The sequence below is a fragment of the Rhinolophus sinicus genome, chromosome 5 (assembly GCF_057876585.1).
Source record: "Rhinolophus sinicus isolate RSI-liver-muscle chromosome 5, RSI-T2T, whole genome shotgun sequence".
Classification (NCBI taxonomy): domain Eukaryota; kingdom Metazoa; phylum Chordata; class Mammalia; order Chiroptera; family Rhinolophidae; genus Rhinolophus; species Rhinolophus sinicus.
The window spans coordinates 36,921,836-36,936,448 of NC_142505.1; the positions used below are offsets into that span (position 1 = coordinate 36,921,836).

The window sequence follows — 14,613 nt, forward strand, 5'->3', positions numbered from 1 at the left end:
AAAGTATTCTGCTTACATCAAAAATTAAATTTAAGGAGAAATACGTATTATCTGTCTTTATAAGTAGTTAATTTTTTGTATAATGTTTTTATTTTGAAACAATTTCAAATTTAGAAAAATTTGCAAGTACAGTATAAAGAACATTTTTTCCTTGGATTATTTGAAAGTAAATTACCAACCTGATATCTCTATTCCTGAATACATTATCCTACATAACCACAATACAACCATAAAAACCAGGAAATAAACTCTGATACATTATTACTATCTAATCCTCAGACTCCATTCAAGTTTTCCAATTGTCCCAATAAATCCTGAAAGCAAAAGCTCTAATCAGAATCATGTGCTAGATTTGTCAAGTCTCTTTTTAGTCTTCTTCAGTCTGGAATAGTTCTCCAGTCTTTCTTTTATTTTCATGACCTTGACACTTTTGACGACTACAGGCTGGTTATTTTATACAATGTCCCTCTGTTTGGGTGTGTCTGACATTTCCTCCTGATTACAGTCAGGCCGTGCATCTTTCGATTGGTTGGAACTGGTTGGAATTGGTCGGAGCTGGGTGGCTTGGTTGGAACTGGTTGAAGTTGGTTGGATTTGTTGGAATTAGTTGGATCGGTTGGAGCTGGGTGGAATTGGCTGGAGTGTCAGAGAAACAGAAGAGTGTTCTTCTCATTGCATCCTGTCAGGTGACACACAATTTCCATCTGCCTCATTACTGCTGATGCTCACTGTGATCACTTGATTAAGGTGGTCTGTCAGGCCCTTCCACTGTGAAATTATTTGTGAAATTATTCTCTTTCCCTTTGTAATTAGTAAGTTTTTGTGGGGAGCTATTTTGCAACTATAAATTAAAAGACCATGATAATTGCCACTTGTTCTAAATATGGATATGCTAAGGTCTTTGTCCCTTTAAATGGGCTGGAAACACGTAACATCTGCAAATCCTCTATTAAAACTCCATCTTTCTGAAGAAATCATGCTTCCATACTTTTTTGTTTTGATTTTTTTAAAAAAAAAAGAAAGAAAAAGCAGAAAAGTCTTCTTGATGCCTTAATTGAGGTAAGAGAGTTGAACTGATGTCATTCTGGGTTCACAACCATAGTCCTGAGGAAACCACACTCTCGCTCACAGGCATCACTTTCAGAGGCTCAGCCATCAGCCAGTGGCAAATCTCTGTGAAGCACGCCTGTGGGGGAGTGAGCCATGCCATACCAGCAGTGGGTCCAAGACCCTTTGGACAAAGGAAGAATCTCCCTTCTAGGAGCAGGGCAGGAGCAGAACAGTATGGGGAACATTTGGACTCCACTAAGCCCTACCTTTGCTAGGGAATGCATGGGGAACGTGTGGCACCTTTTGACCACACTGTCTCTGAATGTCTTGCAATTTGTGTCTCAGTCACAGAAGGAACCCTAAGTAGTCTTACCCCCAGAGAGGAAAGCGTTCCTTGGTTGGCAGACCTTAGAGCATTGCTTTCAAGGAGTTGACCTGGTAGAGAGACACGTTTACATAGATGCCTCAGTGCACACCCTGTCTGCACCTACCTTAGCAGATGGAAGCACTTTGAGTATCACATTAAACTCACAGCTCTGGGGAATACACATGGAAAAAAAATACTGAAAAATGTTATTAGCCCCAAAGGGGATATAGGGTATAGACACAAGATAATCATTTGAGGCAAAAATCTTAGAGCCGCCACAGACAGCGTTCAGACCAGCCTAGAAGTGTCTAAATGAATCTGTCACAATAACTCTGCAGATTATGTATTATCGCTCCTGTTTACATAAAACAGATAGAGGCTCAGAGAGGTAGAGGAAATCGTTCAAGCCGCAACAAGTGCTAGGACGAGGTACTTAGAATTTATTTACAGACAGAATATAGACAGATGGAAAGTTTTGTAATTTGAGACTACTAGAACATCAGGCTGGAAGGCCCTAAGGGATGATTCACCCAACATCTTCATTCTATAGATGGGCGAACTGACATAGCTGAGGGAGGTGATGTGATTTATCCAAAGTCCCAGAGTTGGCTAAGAGAAGAATCAAGAACTACATCAAATCTTTGGGCTTCCGGTGCAAAGCTCTTCCCTCCCTCCGTGTGGTATCCTTAGACTGACATTTTCTTCTCCCATTTTAAATCACTAGGCTTTCGAAATTCACATGCAAAGTACTGGTACCACTGAGGACAATAAAAGAGAAATCATGTGTCTCAAGACCACTGGTGCTCTACTCTCCAGGGGGTGCTGGTAGCCTGAACATTTATCCTTTGGGCAGAGCTGACTATGAGACATTGTACTTTAAAATGTACCCATATTACAGACCATCCCAATGATCTCTCTGACAAAGCACTCCCTCCTAATTCCAGGGCCCATGCCTGTATGTTTTTACTATCACTTTAGAATCACCCACTCACTACTTATTGTCCAGGACATGGAAAAGAGAACAGACACTGACTTACCATTGACTTGTCTGAGACGCAAACGAAGTAAGGCACTTTATATAACGAATGCATAGCACATAAATATCAAAACATACTTGTCAAATAAGCGAATGATTGCAGAGAGCAGTCATGAGAGAACTGGGTCTCCAGAGAGCACAGTTACAGATGCATGCCAAAACTCAAGAACCTGTATCATATTCTTGCAGTAAGTTGCAAGTAATATTTAAACAAAAAATATGTCCCATTAAATTATGTTGATCCACATTTTCTTGCTTTTGTAGTTTTATTTTAACTCATATTAGGGTTTTAAGGCTGCATAAGCACTAGGAGCATAAAGAGCTTAATAAACCCAATGTTATATTTGTTCATATTTAAGTGCACGAAAAAATTTGTTATCACTAGGGGTCCGAGGTCTATATTCTAGATACTGCTAGCAAACTGGAGATCACTTCTATTGCACTTTCCGCTCCCCACCGTCTTCCTTGTCCCCCAATTCTAACCAAGTGCTGGAAACAAGCGCCCGTTGAGGCTTACCTGCAGAGCAATTTCCTTCTTCTTGCTGCCCATAGCTCTGCAAAGAAGACAAAAGCCCTGTTACTGCTGGCTGGGACCTGCCCCGGCCACAGCCTCGTGACAAACAGCTGCGTGGATCAGGAAGCTTCCTTTAGACAAAGCCCCCCACCCCCCAACCCCTTTCAGGTAAATATAAGTGGCAGCAAATAAATGCACCGATGCAATGAACATCCCACAGGGGAAGCGGAGCCTGCAGCCCGCGAGCTCGTAGCTTGCCGCAGGGTTTCCTGCGAATTTGTGAAACCCCTTCCTAGTCGCGGAGCCTGCGGAGGGGCGCACACAGAGACCGGAGTGGGGCTCCGAACCATGGCATCGGAGCGCCGGTGGATGAATTCGGGCGTAAAAAGGCTACAGAACACGGTTATTCCTACTGTTAAATGTATTCCTGGGAAACTGAACCTCCGCGAACGATCCCTGCACAGGTACACGGTCTTCAACGTGCAGCGAGAGTTTCCAACCCAGTCTGTGGCGACCCAGCCACTGTCGTCGTGGCAACACAGCCGGAAGCCAAGTCAGCAGGGTAACAAACATGTAAGTCACGCCTACTCTGAGCCCCGCAGGAGGGCAGGAGGGAGTCCTGCCCACTGTCTTCAGAATTGGTCTGAAAGAATGCTCTCATTGGCTGAAATGTTTGTCAGTATCTGGGGAGTTTGGACCCCGCCAAGCAGAAAGAGACCTTGTGCTTTCAGGTGTTACACAGTTGCGCCCTAAATCCCTGCATCCCTCCTGCTCCACCAGAGCTGGTGTGCAGCCTTTTTACTGTTACTTAATGCATGCCAGGCAGGGTCGCTCCAGTTTTTGAGGGATCTGGAGGAGTTCGCTGTAAGACAGAGAATACAAAATTACAAACTCAAAAGTAGGTATAGAAGTCAAGGGGAACAAATAGAAAACAGTTACAAAAATGGTGTGAATCGTCTACACCAATTAAAAGAGAGCGTGTCAGTGGATAAAAAAACAAGGCCCAACTATGTGTTGTCTGCAAGAATTCCACTTTAAATATAAAGACACAAATAAGGGGTGGAGAAAGCTATCCATGCTAACACTAACCAAAAGAAAGCCGGAATCGCTGTATTAATTCAGGCAAAGCAGACTTCGGAACAAGAAAATGTATCAGGGATGAAGAGAAGGCATTACAGAACGTTAAAGGGGCCAATTCTCCAGAAGACATAGTAATACTTAATGTGTATGCACTTAACAGAGCATCAAAATACATGAGGCAAAACTGATAGAACTGCAAGGAAAAATAGACCAACTTAAAGTTGAAGACTTCACACCACTTGTTTTTTTTTCCCTCCTGCAATACCTTGTCTTTATAATGATCTCTGTTGATTAGGTAAAATACAATGATTTTTTTTCATGCTGACTTTAGATTTATTTTTTGATAAACATATTTACAAATAATTTCATCTTTAATTAAAAATTGCAAAGATAAGAGAGCAAGTTCTTGAATAACCCTTATCTAGTAAAACATTAATTTTAATAAATTAATGATGATTGAGAATCTCTCCTAAGAACTTCACCAACCCAGAGGTCGCAACATATACTTTTAATATTATTCTGGAAGCATTAATGCTTTAGCATTTTAATTTAGACCTATGATTTGTTCTGAATTCATTTTTGCTTATATATGGTTTATTTTTATGCACAAATCTCATTGTTCCAGCATCAGTTTTTAAAAATGATATCCTTTTCTTTATTGAATTGCTTTGGGAACTCTAAGGGATTTTGACATGGAATGGCTTGCATCGATCTAACAATTTAATGAGAATTAGCATCTTAATAATACTGTTTTCTAATCCATAAACATGGTATAGTTCCCTATATTCTGGTTTTCATTATTTTGTATTTGCTATATTATATTATTTTCAGTGTTGAATTCTTGCATGCAATTGGTTAAATTTATTCCCAAATATTTTATATTTTTGGTGCTATTAGAAATGTATGCTAAGTCAGATTTATTGAAGTTCAATTTATGTACAATAAATTGCACCCTTTTAAAAATGTACAGTTCAGTGTTTCATAAATCATACTGCCTTAGTCTATTCTGGCTGCGGTAACAAAAATACCACAGACTAGGTGGCTTATAAAAGACTGAAAGTTACTTCTTATAGTTCTGGAGGTTTAGAAGTCCAAGGTCAGGGCACTGGCAGATCTGGTGTCTGGTGAAGTCTTGTTTCCTTGTTTATATATGGCTGTCTTCATGTTGCATCCTCCCAAGGCAAAAGGGCCACACCACTTTTTATGTAATGAATAGATCCACCAGGCAGACAATGAGCAAGGATATAGTTGAACTGAACAACAATATCAATAAACTTGATCTAATTGACATTTAAGCAATACTTCATCCAGCAACAGCAGAATAGAGATTCTCTGAAGCTCACAGGGAACATTCAAGACAGACCATATTCTAGGTCACAAAACGTACCTTACCAAATTTATAAGTATAGAAATCATACAGAGTATGTTTTCAGACCACAATGGAATTAAACTAGAAATCAATAACAGCTGATGAAAGAAATAAAAAAGATGTAAGTAAATGGAGATGGAGTCCTTGTTTGTGGATAGGAAGAATCAATATTTTTACGATGTCAGTTCTTCCCAATGTGACCTATAGATTAAACACAATTTCAGTCAAAATTCCAGCAAGCTGTTTTGTGGAAATCAGTGAACTAATTCTAAAGTTTGAAAAGGTAAGAGACCCAGAATAGCCAACATGATAAGAAGAGTAACAATATTGGAAAACTTGCACTACCAGATTTCAAGAGTTACTATAAAGCTACAATAAACAAGGCAACCGTGATATTAGAGAAAGAATAGATACATAGATCAATGGGACAGAATAGAGAGTTCAGACATAGACCTATACAAATGAACACTCATCTTTGACAAAGGGGCAAAGGAAAGTTAATGGAGAAAGGATAGCCTTTTCAAAAAATGGTGTTGGAATAATTGGACATCCATTTGCAATAAAATGATTCTGGACAGAGACCTTACATCTTTCATGAAAATTAACTCAAAATGGATAATAGACATAAATGTAAAATGCAAAACTATAAAACTTCTAGAAGAAAACAGGAAATCTAGGTGATCTTTGATTTGGCAATGACTTCTTTAGACACAACACCCAAAGCATGATACCTGAAGAAAAAATTTTAAGTTGTACTTTATTAAAAACTTGTACCCTGCAGAAGACTGTAAAAAGAATGAAAAGACAAGCCATAGCCTGGAAAAAAATATCTGCAAAACACTAATTTGATAAAGGACCTTTATCCAAAATATACACAACTCAACACTAAGAAAATAACCCAATTTAAAAATAGGCAAAAATCCGAACAGATACTTCACCGAAGAAGATACACGGATGGCAAGTAAGCAAATAGAAGATGCTCAACCTCATTTGTCATCAAGGAATTACAAATTAAAACAATAAGGAGATACTTCTACCCACCTATTTGAATGGCTAATATCCAAAAAACTGACAGTGTTAAATGCTGGTGAAGATACAGAGCAGCCGACACTCTCATTCATTGCTGATGGGAATGCAAAGTGATACAGCCACTTCGGGAGACAGCTTGGCAGTGTCTTACAAAGCTAAACAGCACTGCCATACGATCCAGCTGTAGTGCTCCTACATATTTACCCAGTCGATTTGAAAACTTATGTGTATACAAAAACCTGCACATAAAATGTTAATAGCAGCTTTATTCATAATCACCCCAAATTGGATGCCGTCAAGGTGTCCTTCAGTAGGTGAATGAATAATCAAACTGTGGCACATCCCGACGATGGTGTCTATAAGACACAGTATTGCAAAGTAGGTCCACTACATGCAAGGGGTGTTTGTTGCCACAGGGTGGTGGTTACTTAAGCTCTTGAATGGTTTGAAATCTCCCTTAGAACTTAGTTCCCAAAATAAAATTCAAACCAGACATAAATTCCTCCTGCCAGCACACTGAAAGAAACTTTTTATTCTTTTTGAAAGGGTTAGATTTCTCACCACGTGGTTTCTACTATAAAACGTAGTCACATCTTTGCCAGGCTAAACCACAGAAAGAAACTTAAGGGAACCACGTGTCCCCAATTTGCCTGGGGCACCCTAATTTTACACGGGTTGTCCCATGCAATTATTAATAGTAATCCTTTTTACTTTAAAAAATGTACAGTTTGGACAATATGGAGCCTCTTCAATTTTTCCCAAAATGGATCACCTTGGGTCACCCCAGCTTTGTACATCTTGATTTAATGAAATTTCCGCTTTTTACATATTTTATGATATGGGTCAGTGATTTGATTTCTTTGCTCAAAAGTCAGCTGTCTTTTTCAAAGACATCTGTTTTAATTAGACCTGCCCTAAGGGAAGTCTTTTGTTTGTTTTGCTTTGTTTCATGCAAAAACTTGGAACTTTAAGGGTCACTACTGTGCTTTGGAATCTGAAAGATTGAAAAAAAAACAAACCAAAAAAAAAAAAAAAATCCTTTATTCTTTCTCTTGCAAGTCATGTTCATTGCCACAAGGTGGTGATTTACTCAAGGGAAACCCTTCGATGATCCAAATTGCACACGGGAACATTTTCTTTACTAAAACACCTCAGAACTGTGATGTGACTGTAAAACAAGAGTGAACCTCCTCAGTTTAAGAGCAAAACCAACACCGTTCACATATTTGCCCAGATAACTTTCAGTTTTTTATCTTAGACGATAAGACTGTACATCTACATCTTTGTCCAGGCTGATACCTCTTTGTTTCCATGTATTATGTTTTCTTTTTCCATGAGTTAACAACATGTCCCTACTGTGAGGAAGGCAGCTGGGAGTAGCAGAACTGGGAGCATTACAGTCAAAAAGACTTGGGTTGGATGCTGGACCTACCATCGCCTATCTCTGTGAGTTTGGGTAAGTTACTAAAGGTTCCTCGGCCTTAGTTTCCTTTCCTTGTCTTTAAAACGGGGACTATTGTAATACCTACCTTTCAGAAATGTTGTGGAGAGAGATGATGTCTTTTAAAGCGTCTTTTCAGTAAAGCTATTGTTGTTCTTGTTAAGGTATCATGCTCTCTATTCAGAGTGTAGGATCACTGCTGGGAGGCAGCTTCCCAGTCAAGGGTCGCCATGGCCACCACTTTCTTTACAGCCAGATGGAAACATTTGACTAGTTTTCCTCAGTGAGGGTGGCGGGGATGAGTTTTACTTCTGGGCCCAAGAGGTGAAGTATCAGATGTGGAATGCTGCACGTTCTGTTCCCATCTGCCAGTTTAATGTTACCAGGATGGCTTTCATGACCAGAAGTTTTAAAAGTTTGATGAAATTTAATGGATTTAAAAAAATTCTATGTTTATTGTTTTCTTTGCCCTAAGACATCTTTTCCTAAAGATTCTTTGCCCACCCCTGGTCATGAAGATACTCGCCTTATTTTCTTCCAGGAGTTATGAAAAACTTATAATACTAGGAATTATTAAAAATGATGATGAGGGGCAGCCGGATGGCTCAGTTGGTTAGAGCACGAGCTCTCAACAACAAGGTTGCTGGTTCAATTCCCACATGGGATGGTGGGCTGTGGCCCCTGCAACTAAGATTGAAAACGGTGACTGGACTTGGGGCTGAGCTGCGCCCTCCACAACTGGATCGAAGGACGACTTGGAGCTGATGGGCCCTGGAGAAACACACTGTTCCCCAATATTCCCCAGTAAAATGTATTTTTAAAAAAAGATAATGAAAAGAATTATTTAAAATTTACATTTAGGCTTATGATTCATCTCAAATTCATTCTTTAATTGAAATTTTTATTCATATAATTGTAGATTCATATAGTTGTAAAACTAACAGAGAAATTCTTTGTGCACTATTCTCAGTTTCACCCAATAGTAACATTTTGCAAAACTATAGTATAATGTCACAATCAGTATATTGACATTGATACAATTTACCCATCTTAGTCAGATTTCCCCAGTTTTAGTTGTACTCGTGTGTGTGTGTGTGTGTGTGTGTGTGTGTGTGTGTGTGTGTGTGTGTGTGTAAAGGTCTATAAAATTCTATCACCTGTGTAGGTTTGTGTATCCACCACTATAGTCAAGATCCTAAACACAGGAATCTTTGTGGTGCCCCCACCCCAATCCCTAACTTATGGCAACCACTATTCTGTCCTTCATTTCTAAAATCTTGTCATTTGAAAACGATATATAAATCATGTCATACAGTATGTCACCTTTTGGTCATCTTTGTTTTGTTTTGTTTTTTTCAGAATTCTTTAACTATTCTAAGTCTTTTGCTTTTCCTATAAATTTCAGAATTTATAGGAATGCTATAATGCTAATGTTTCTTTTACTCCTGTTGGAAGTTTGATTAGGACTGCATTGAATTTAAAGATTAACTTGGGGAGAATTAGCATAATAATATTTAGTGTTCCAATTTGTGACTGTGGCATATCTTCCCATTTATTTACTTTTTCGTTTCAGGAATGTTTTATCATTGTTGCAAGTCATTTGTATTTTATTTATTAATGCTACTATTAATGAAATTGCTGTTATGTTTTTACTTTTTTTCCAATTATGTGCTGCCAGTATATAAAAAATAGATTTTTGTATGTTGACTTTGTATTCTGAGACCTTGCTAAACTCACCTATTAGTTCTAGCAGATTTTGTTGATTGTGAGGCTGACTTTGCAAACATAAGCTAGTGAGCCACAAACCGGAAGCAGCCTGTTTCTGTGAGCCTACCAACACAACCAGGTTGTGTTGCATTTTCCTCATGTTGTAGAAGCCATTGAGGCTTCCCGTCAAACTGCTGATCTGTATTGCGCGTCCCTGAAGGACAAGTTGTCCCAGCTATGTTCTAGTGAGTCTTTTATCATGCAACTTCAGGTTCCCATCATGAGTGGGACTAATAAGCCTGTGCACCCACCACTCAGGCTTATTGAGACGTGAGGAGATGGCCAGGAGACATTCTGCACATTGTAGAGTAGTCCAATCACAGGGTCTCCTGGTGGCAGACATTTACAAGCAGAGGCACTCACTGCCTTTATTCCTAACTGTCTTTTCAGGTATGTTTATACAGTGAACAGCCCCGAAAGATAATATAGTATCTTCTTCTAAACAAAGGGCAGATTTGCTTCCAGCCTTGGAAGATAGAGGTGATGTCTTCCTCTACAGAAAGCATATTCACTCTCGGTGTAAAAGCTTTGGTTTCCCGAAGCTCAGGGTTCTTCTCCTATAACACAACCCGCGGCATGCGCAGGTGTACCTGTCCCTCTGTATTGTCCTATGGGAATGGAGGTTCAGGAAATCTGTGCAAAAATGCTAATAACCTGGCTCATACTGTTGCTGTGAGTAAAACCTATCCTTCATCTCCAACCCAAGAGTTTCACATCGGCTGCCGGTATCCATCCAAGTATGTGAGGATACCTTGTTAGCTTGCAAGTAGGATGACATCTCTGACCTTCATGGCTCCTGATACCTCTGGAGATGTAATGAGCTTTGCCCCTTGGTCGTTTAGGCTCCTCTGGGGGATTGCAGAGCAGGACTTGTTTCCCTTGTAACTTCCCATTAGAACAGAACTCCTCGCCCATCTATTTGGTCCAACAACAGAAGCTTTTGAGTACGTCAACTCCCTAGGACCTCATTAAGGAAAACTGTTCCTTCCCTGTGTCCCCTGAAGCGTCCTGAATGACTGCCCCAAAGACTGAGGGCTGAATGCTAAATGGCCTTCTGAATTCTCTAAACTTTGCCAATATTTCTCACAAAGATTTATGCACATTTTGGAATATTATGTACCATGCCCATATTTGTTTTAATGTAAAAATAATGTTTGAAAACTCAAACCATCAGGGATTTAAAAATGGTTTCTTGTCTTGTTTGTCAATGGGATGCTGCTCCTGGATTTCAGAAAACTGGGCTAAATTTAAATGAGCAAACCCTGTAGTTCAGCTTCAAAAATCCAGGCAATTTTTCTTTCTCTGACTTGTTATGACAGTATTTCAAATACTAAGACTCATGAAAACATCTGGCGATGAATGGCAATCATCTTTCCACTGTTTTGCAAGCTGGAGCTAGATGATTATTGAGAAGAAATGCCCGGGATACTGGTCTCAGGCTCCAAGTTGCAGAATGTCATCGAGGGTGTCTCCTGTGGAGAGGCCAGGCCACACTGTTCACGTGGCAGGGAATGGCTTTTGGCCAAGCTCTGCTGCTTCTCAGCTCTGGGAAATGTTGATCAAAGGATTTTTTTCAATGAAAAAAGATGTCTGATTCTTAAAAATTATTTAAAAATTAAACTGCTATTGTTTTTAGCAGTTTAATATGATGTGCCTGCATGTAGTTTTCTTTGTGCTTACCTTGTTGGGAATTCACCAAGCTCTTTGAATCTGCGGATTTATGTTTTTCACCAGTTCTGGAAAATTTTCTGCCATTTTCTCTTTGAAGACTGTTTCTATCCTAGTCTCTCTCTCTCCTTTCGGGACTCCAGTGATAGGAATGTTAGGCATTTGAATATATCCACGTGTGTTTTATACTATTATCTCCTTTTCTCTTGATCTTTTTTTAGTTTTAGTGTATTCTGATTGGTCTTCTAGTTCTTTAATCCTGTATTCAATCTGATATTAAACTTATCCAATTAGTTCTTAATTTCAGTTATTATACTTTTTAAGTTCTAGAATGTTTATTTTATTTTATTGTAGATTCCACTTATCTAGTGACATTTTTCTCTCCTTTCATCTATTTTATCTACCTTTTGTTTTATTCAACACACTAATCTAGGTGGGGATGATTTGACTTTGCAGTGAAATGTGTAAAACGGGCTAATCATTAATGCATAGCTTGGTGAATTTTCACATTTGTATATATCCATGTCACCCCCACCCCCACCCCCACATCAAGATACATAACATTTCCAAGCTCTCCTTTCCCACTCGGTTACCACTCTCCCCCGCCCGAGAGATAACCACTATTCTCACTTCTGTCACCATCAGTTAGTTTTACTTTTTACTGGACTTCACATATGTTGCCTTTTGCATCTGGCGTCTTTCACTTAATATAATGTCTGTGAGATTCATTTGTGTTGTTTATGTATCAGTACTTCATTGTTATTTATTACCATATAGTGATCTGTTATATGAATAAACCACAATTTATTTATTCATTCTTCAGTTAATAAACCTTTGGGTTGTCTCCAGTTTTGGGCTTTTATGACTAAAGCTGCTATAAATATTCTTGTACATGTTTTTTGGTGAGCATATTTACTAATTTCTCTTAGGGATGTACCTAGAAGTAGAAAGGTTGAAGGTTCAGGTGTAGGTTCCACTAAACAGTTTTTCAAAGTCAGTTGTGCCAGTTATCAATTTATAGCCTCTCAGCTCCAAATCCAGCCTTAATTACCTGCTCTCTGGTAATGGGTCTGGACCCTGCAAACATTTCTCCTTTGCCATGTTAAGCTTTGTCAGTGGAGAGCACTAACAGCCACTACAGGAGAAAGGAGCTTCTCTTCCTGGTTCTGATATGCTCACTTGGCAGGATCCTGTAGCACATGGTTCCTGCAAATGTGGCGACTAGAAACACATAGCACATCTCCACGAGCAGCTTCCTCCAATACTCCAGAGGTTGACTTTCCAGTGCATCACTCTTGTGGCAGGTTTTCCAGCAACTTTCACAGTATGGCACCTTTCTATGGATGGCTTCCCTCAGCACCCAAGAGGAATGCTTTCCAGTGAATTCCATCTGCATGGAACTTGCATGAACTTCATCATTCAGTGGGTCATGCCTGCGCTGGCTCCAACAAGGTATGGATCTCAGCCTGTTGGTAGAAGGTGAGGGTCAGGGCCTCATACAAGTTTGTTCCTTCCTTGGATGCTCTGCCTCAGCCCTAGAGGCTGTTCTTCATATTTGCTTTAACCATATTCTTTAGAGTTCGCTTTTCCGCTTAGTAGGCAGATAGTCCCTTCTTATACTTAATTCTTTATATTAAAATTTGCTTGTCCAAATTACTGTGTGGTTTCAGTATCCTGAGTGAACTTTGGCTGATATGTGGATATACCGTTTTACCTTTCTACCAGCAATGTGTGAGAGTTCCAGTTTCTCTACCATCAGTTGTTTCAAAGTCTTGTTTACTAACTCCAGCATCTGAATGATCTGGGTATCTGCTTCTATTGTCTACTTTTTCTCTTGCTTATAAATTATACAGCAGGTGCCAAAAAAAATATATACACATTTAAGAAAAGAAAACTGTATTAAAATTGTAATACTCAAAATGTACCGATAACAAAAGATGAATACAAGTCACATTTGACTTTTGCAATTGCAAGACGTGCTCCAAGTGGTTACCATCAGCATCCAGACACTTCTGATGATGGCGAACAACTATTTGAGCAACATTGACCAAAGTGGTGTCTACTTGTATACATTTTTTTGGCACCCCCAGTATTTTTGTGCCTCTTCACCTGACTATGTTTTTTCTTTTCTTTTTCTTTCTTTTTTGTTTTAACTATATGCAGATATTGTGCATAGGAGGTAGAGAGACTTCAGGTGATGTATTCTGATAAAGCATTCCTTCTTTTTTCTGTTAAGTAGATGGGGGTGAGGAATGATCATCTCGATCCAATGAAGAATTAAGGATTTGGACTGAATTTCAATTTTTGCAAGACTTAATCTATCTCTGGTTTATCCCCATTCCTCACATGTGGATTTTGATTGGGAATCTTGCAGATCTCTGTATCTTCAGCCATGGAAAACTGGAGATTCAGCTTTGCCCTGCAGAGGTTCCCCAATTCATCTTTCCAGACTTTGTCCCCATGGAATGTCATACTCTGGCAAATTTAACGAGGCGGGAGCTGGCCTTGTGTTTGAGGCAGGCCCTTTCTTCTTGGGGAGCCTTTGTTTTTTAAGCACGGTGGGACTGTGGAAGATTTCACTCTGCTTATTAAATACATTCTCAGGCCCAAAACTCAGCAAATGTCATGTCATGTGGAGAAAATTGGTTGTGATTTTAAGGCCACCTGTGTTCCAATTTGGCATTCTAGTACCATGTGGCTACTAAAAGCTTTGCTGTTTTCTCTTTCCTCCATTAGAGGTCTTCCTTTGGGCAAAGCTTGATCATTAGCCAGTGGCATTAGCCATATTGGCAAATGTCCTGAGGGGCGGGGAGAGGGAACAGCTGGAAAGCTTCATTTCATTTCATTGCAATAGGAGTACTGGCCTGCCACAATCTATTGTATCCTGCCTAGAAGGGGAAATTTCCTAGGCTTTTGAAAATTAAAAGTCTTTTCTTTGCAAACTATTGTCTCTAGCCTATTTGAAAATCTTAGAGTTGACTTTTCTTTCTTGACAGATTTTTGCTGTAATGTCACTACTTTGAGGCTCTGAGTGTCAAAATATGAATCAATATTTTTCAGACGGTACGTCACAACCCATTAGTGAGGCATGATATCAATTTAGTAGATCTTGCCAGTATTTTATAGTGGAATAGAATAGAATAGAATAGAATAGAATAGAATAGAATAGAATAGAATAGAATAGAATAGAATAGAATAGAAGTGCATCACACATAGTAAAGATAAGTATTGTTTCAGGAAAGTTTTGTTTCACTTGAGTGTGTATGTGTGTATTCTGGTTTGTAATGTAAAA

The 14,613-nt window shown here is 39.2% G+C and overlaps 1 protein-coding gene across 5 annotated transcripts in view; it reads right to left on the minus strand.

Moving 5' to 3' along the window:
* The window catches only part of NME9 (NME/NM23 family member 9), a 27,331-nt gene extending 23,789 nt beyond the window's left edge, over positions 1–3,542 (minus strand). For 3 of the 5 annotated variants that reach the window (XM_088798353.1, XM_074312898.2, XM_019747746.3), the window contains exons 1-2: positions 3,381–3,540; positions 2,971–3,007 (exon numbers count right to left, since the gene is read on the minus strand). In XM_088798353.1, coding sequence (XP_088654479.1) covers positions 2,971–3,003 — 33 coding nt within the window. In that variant the 5' untranslated portion in view covers positions 3,004–3,007; positions 3,381–3,540. Of the gene's footprint in view, positions 1–2,970; positions 3,008–3,380 lie in introns of all 5 variants that reach the window. The other 2 variants (XM_074312902.2, XM_074312899.2) reach the window with 2 other exon arrangements.
* Between the last annotated feature and the right edge of the window lie 11,071 nt (positions 3,543–14,613).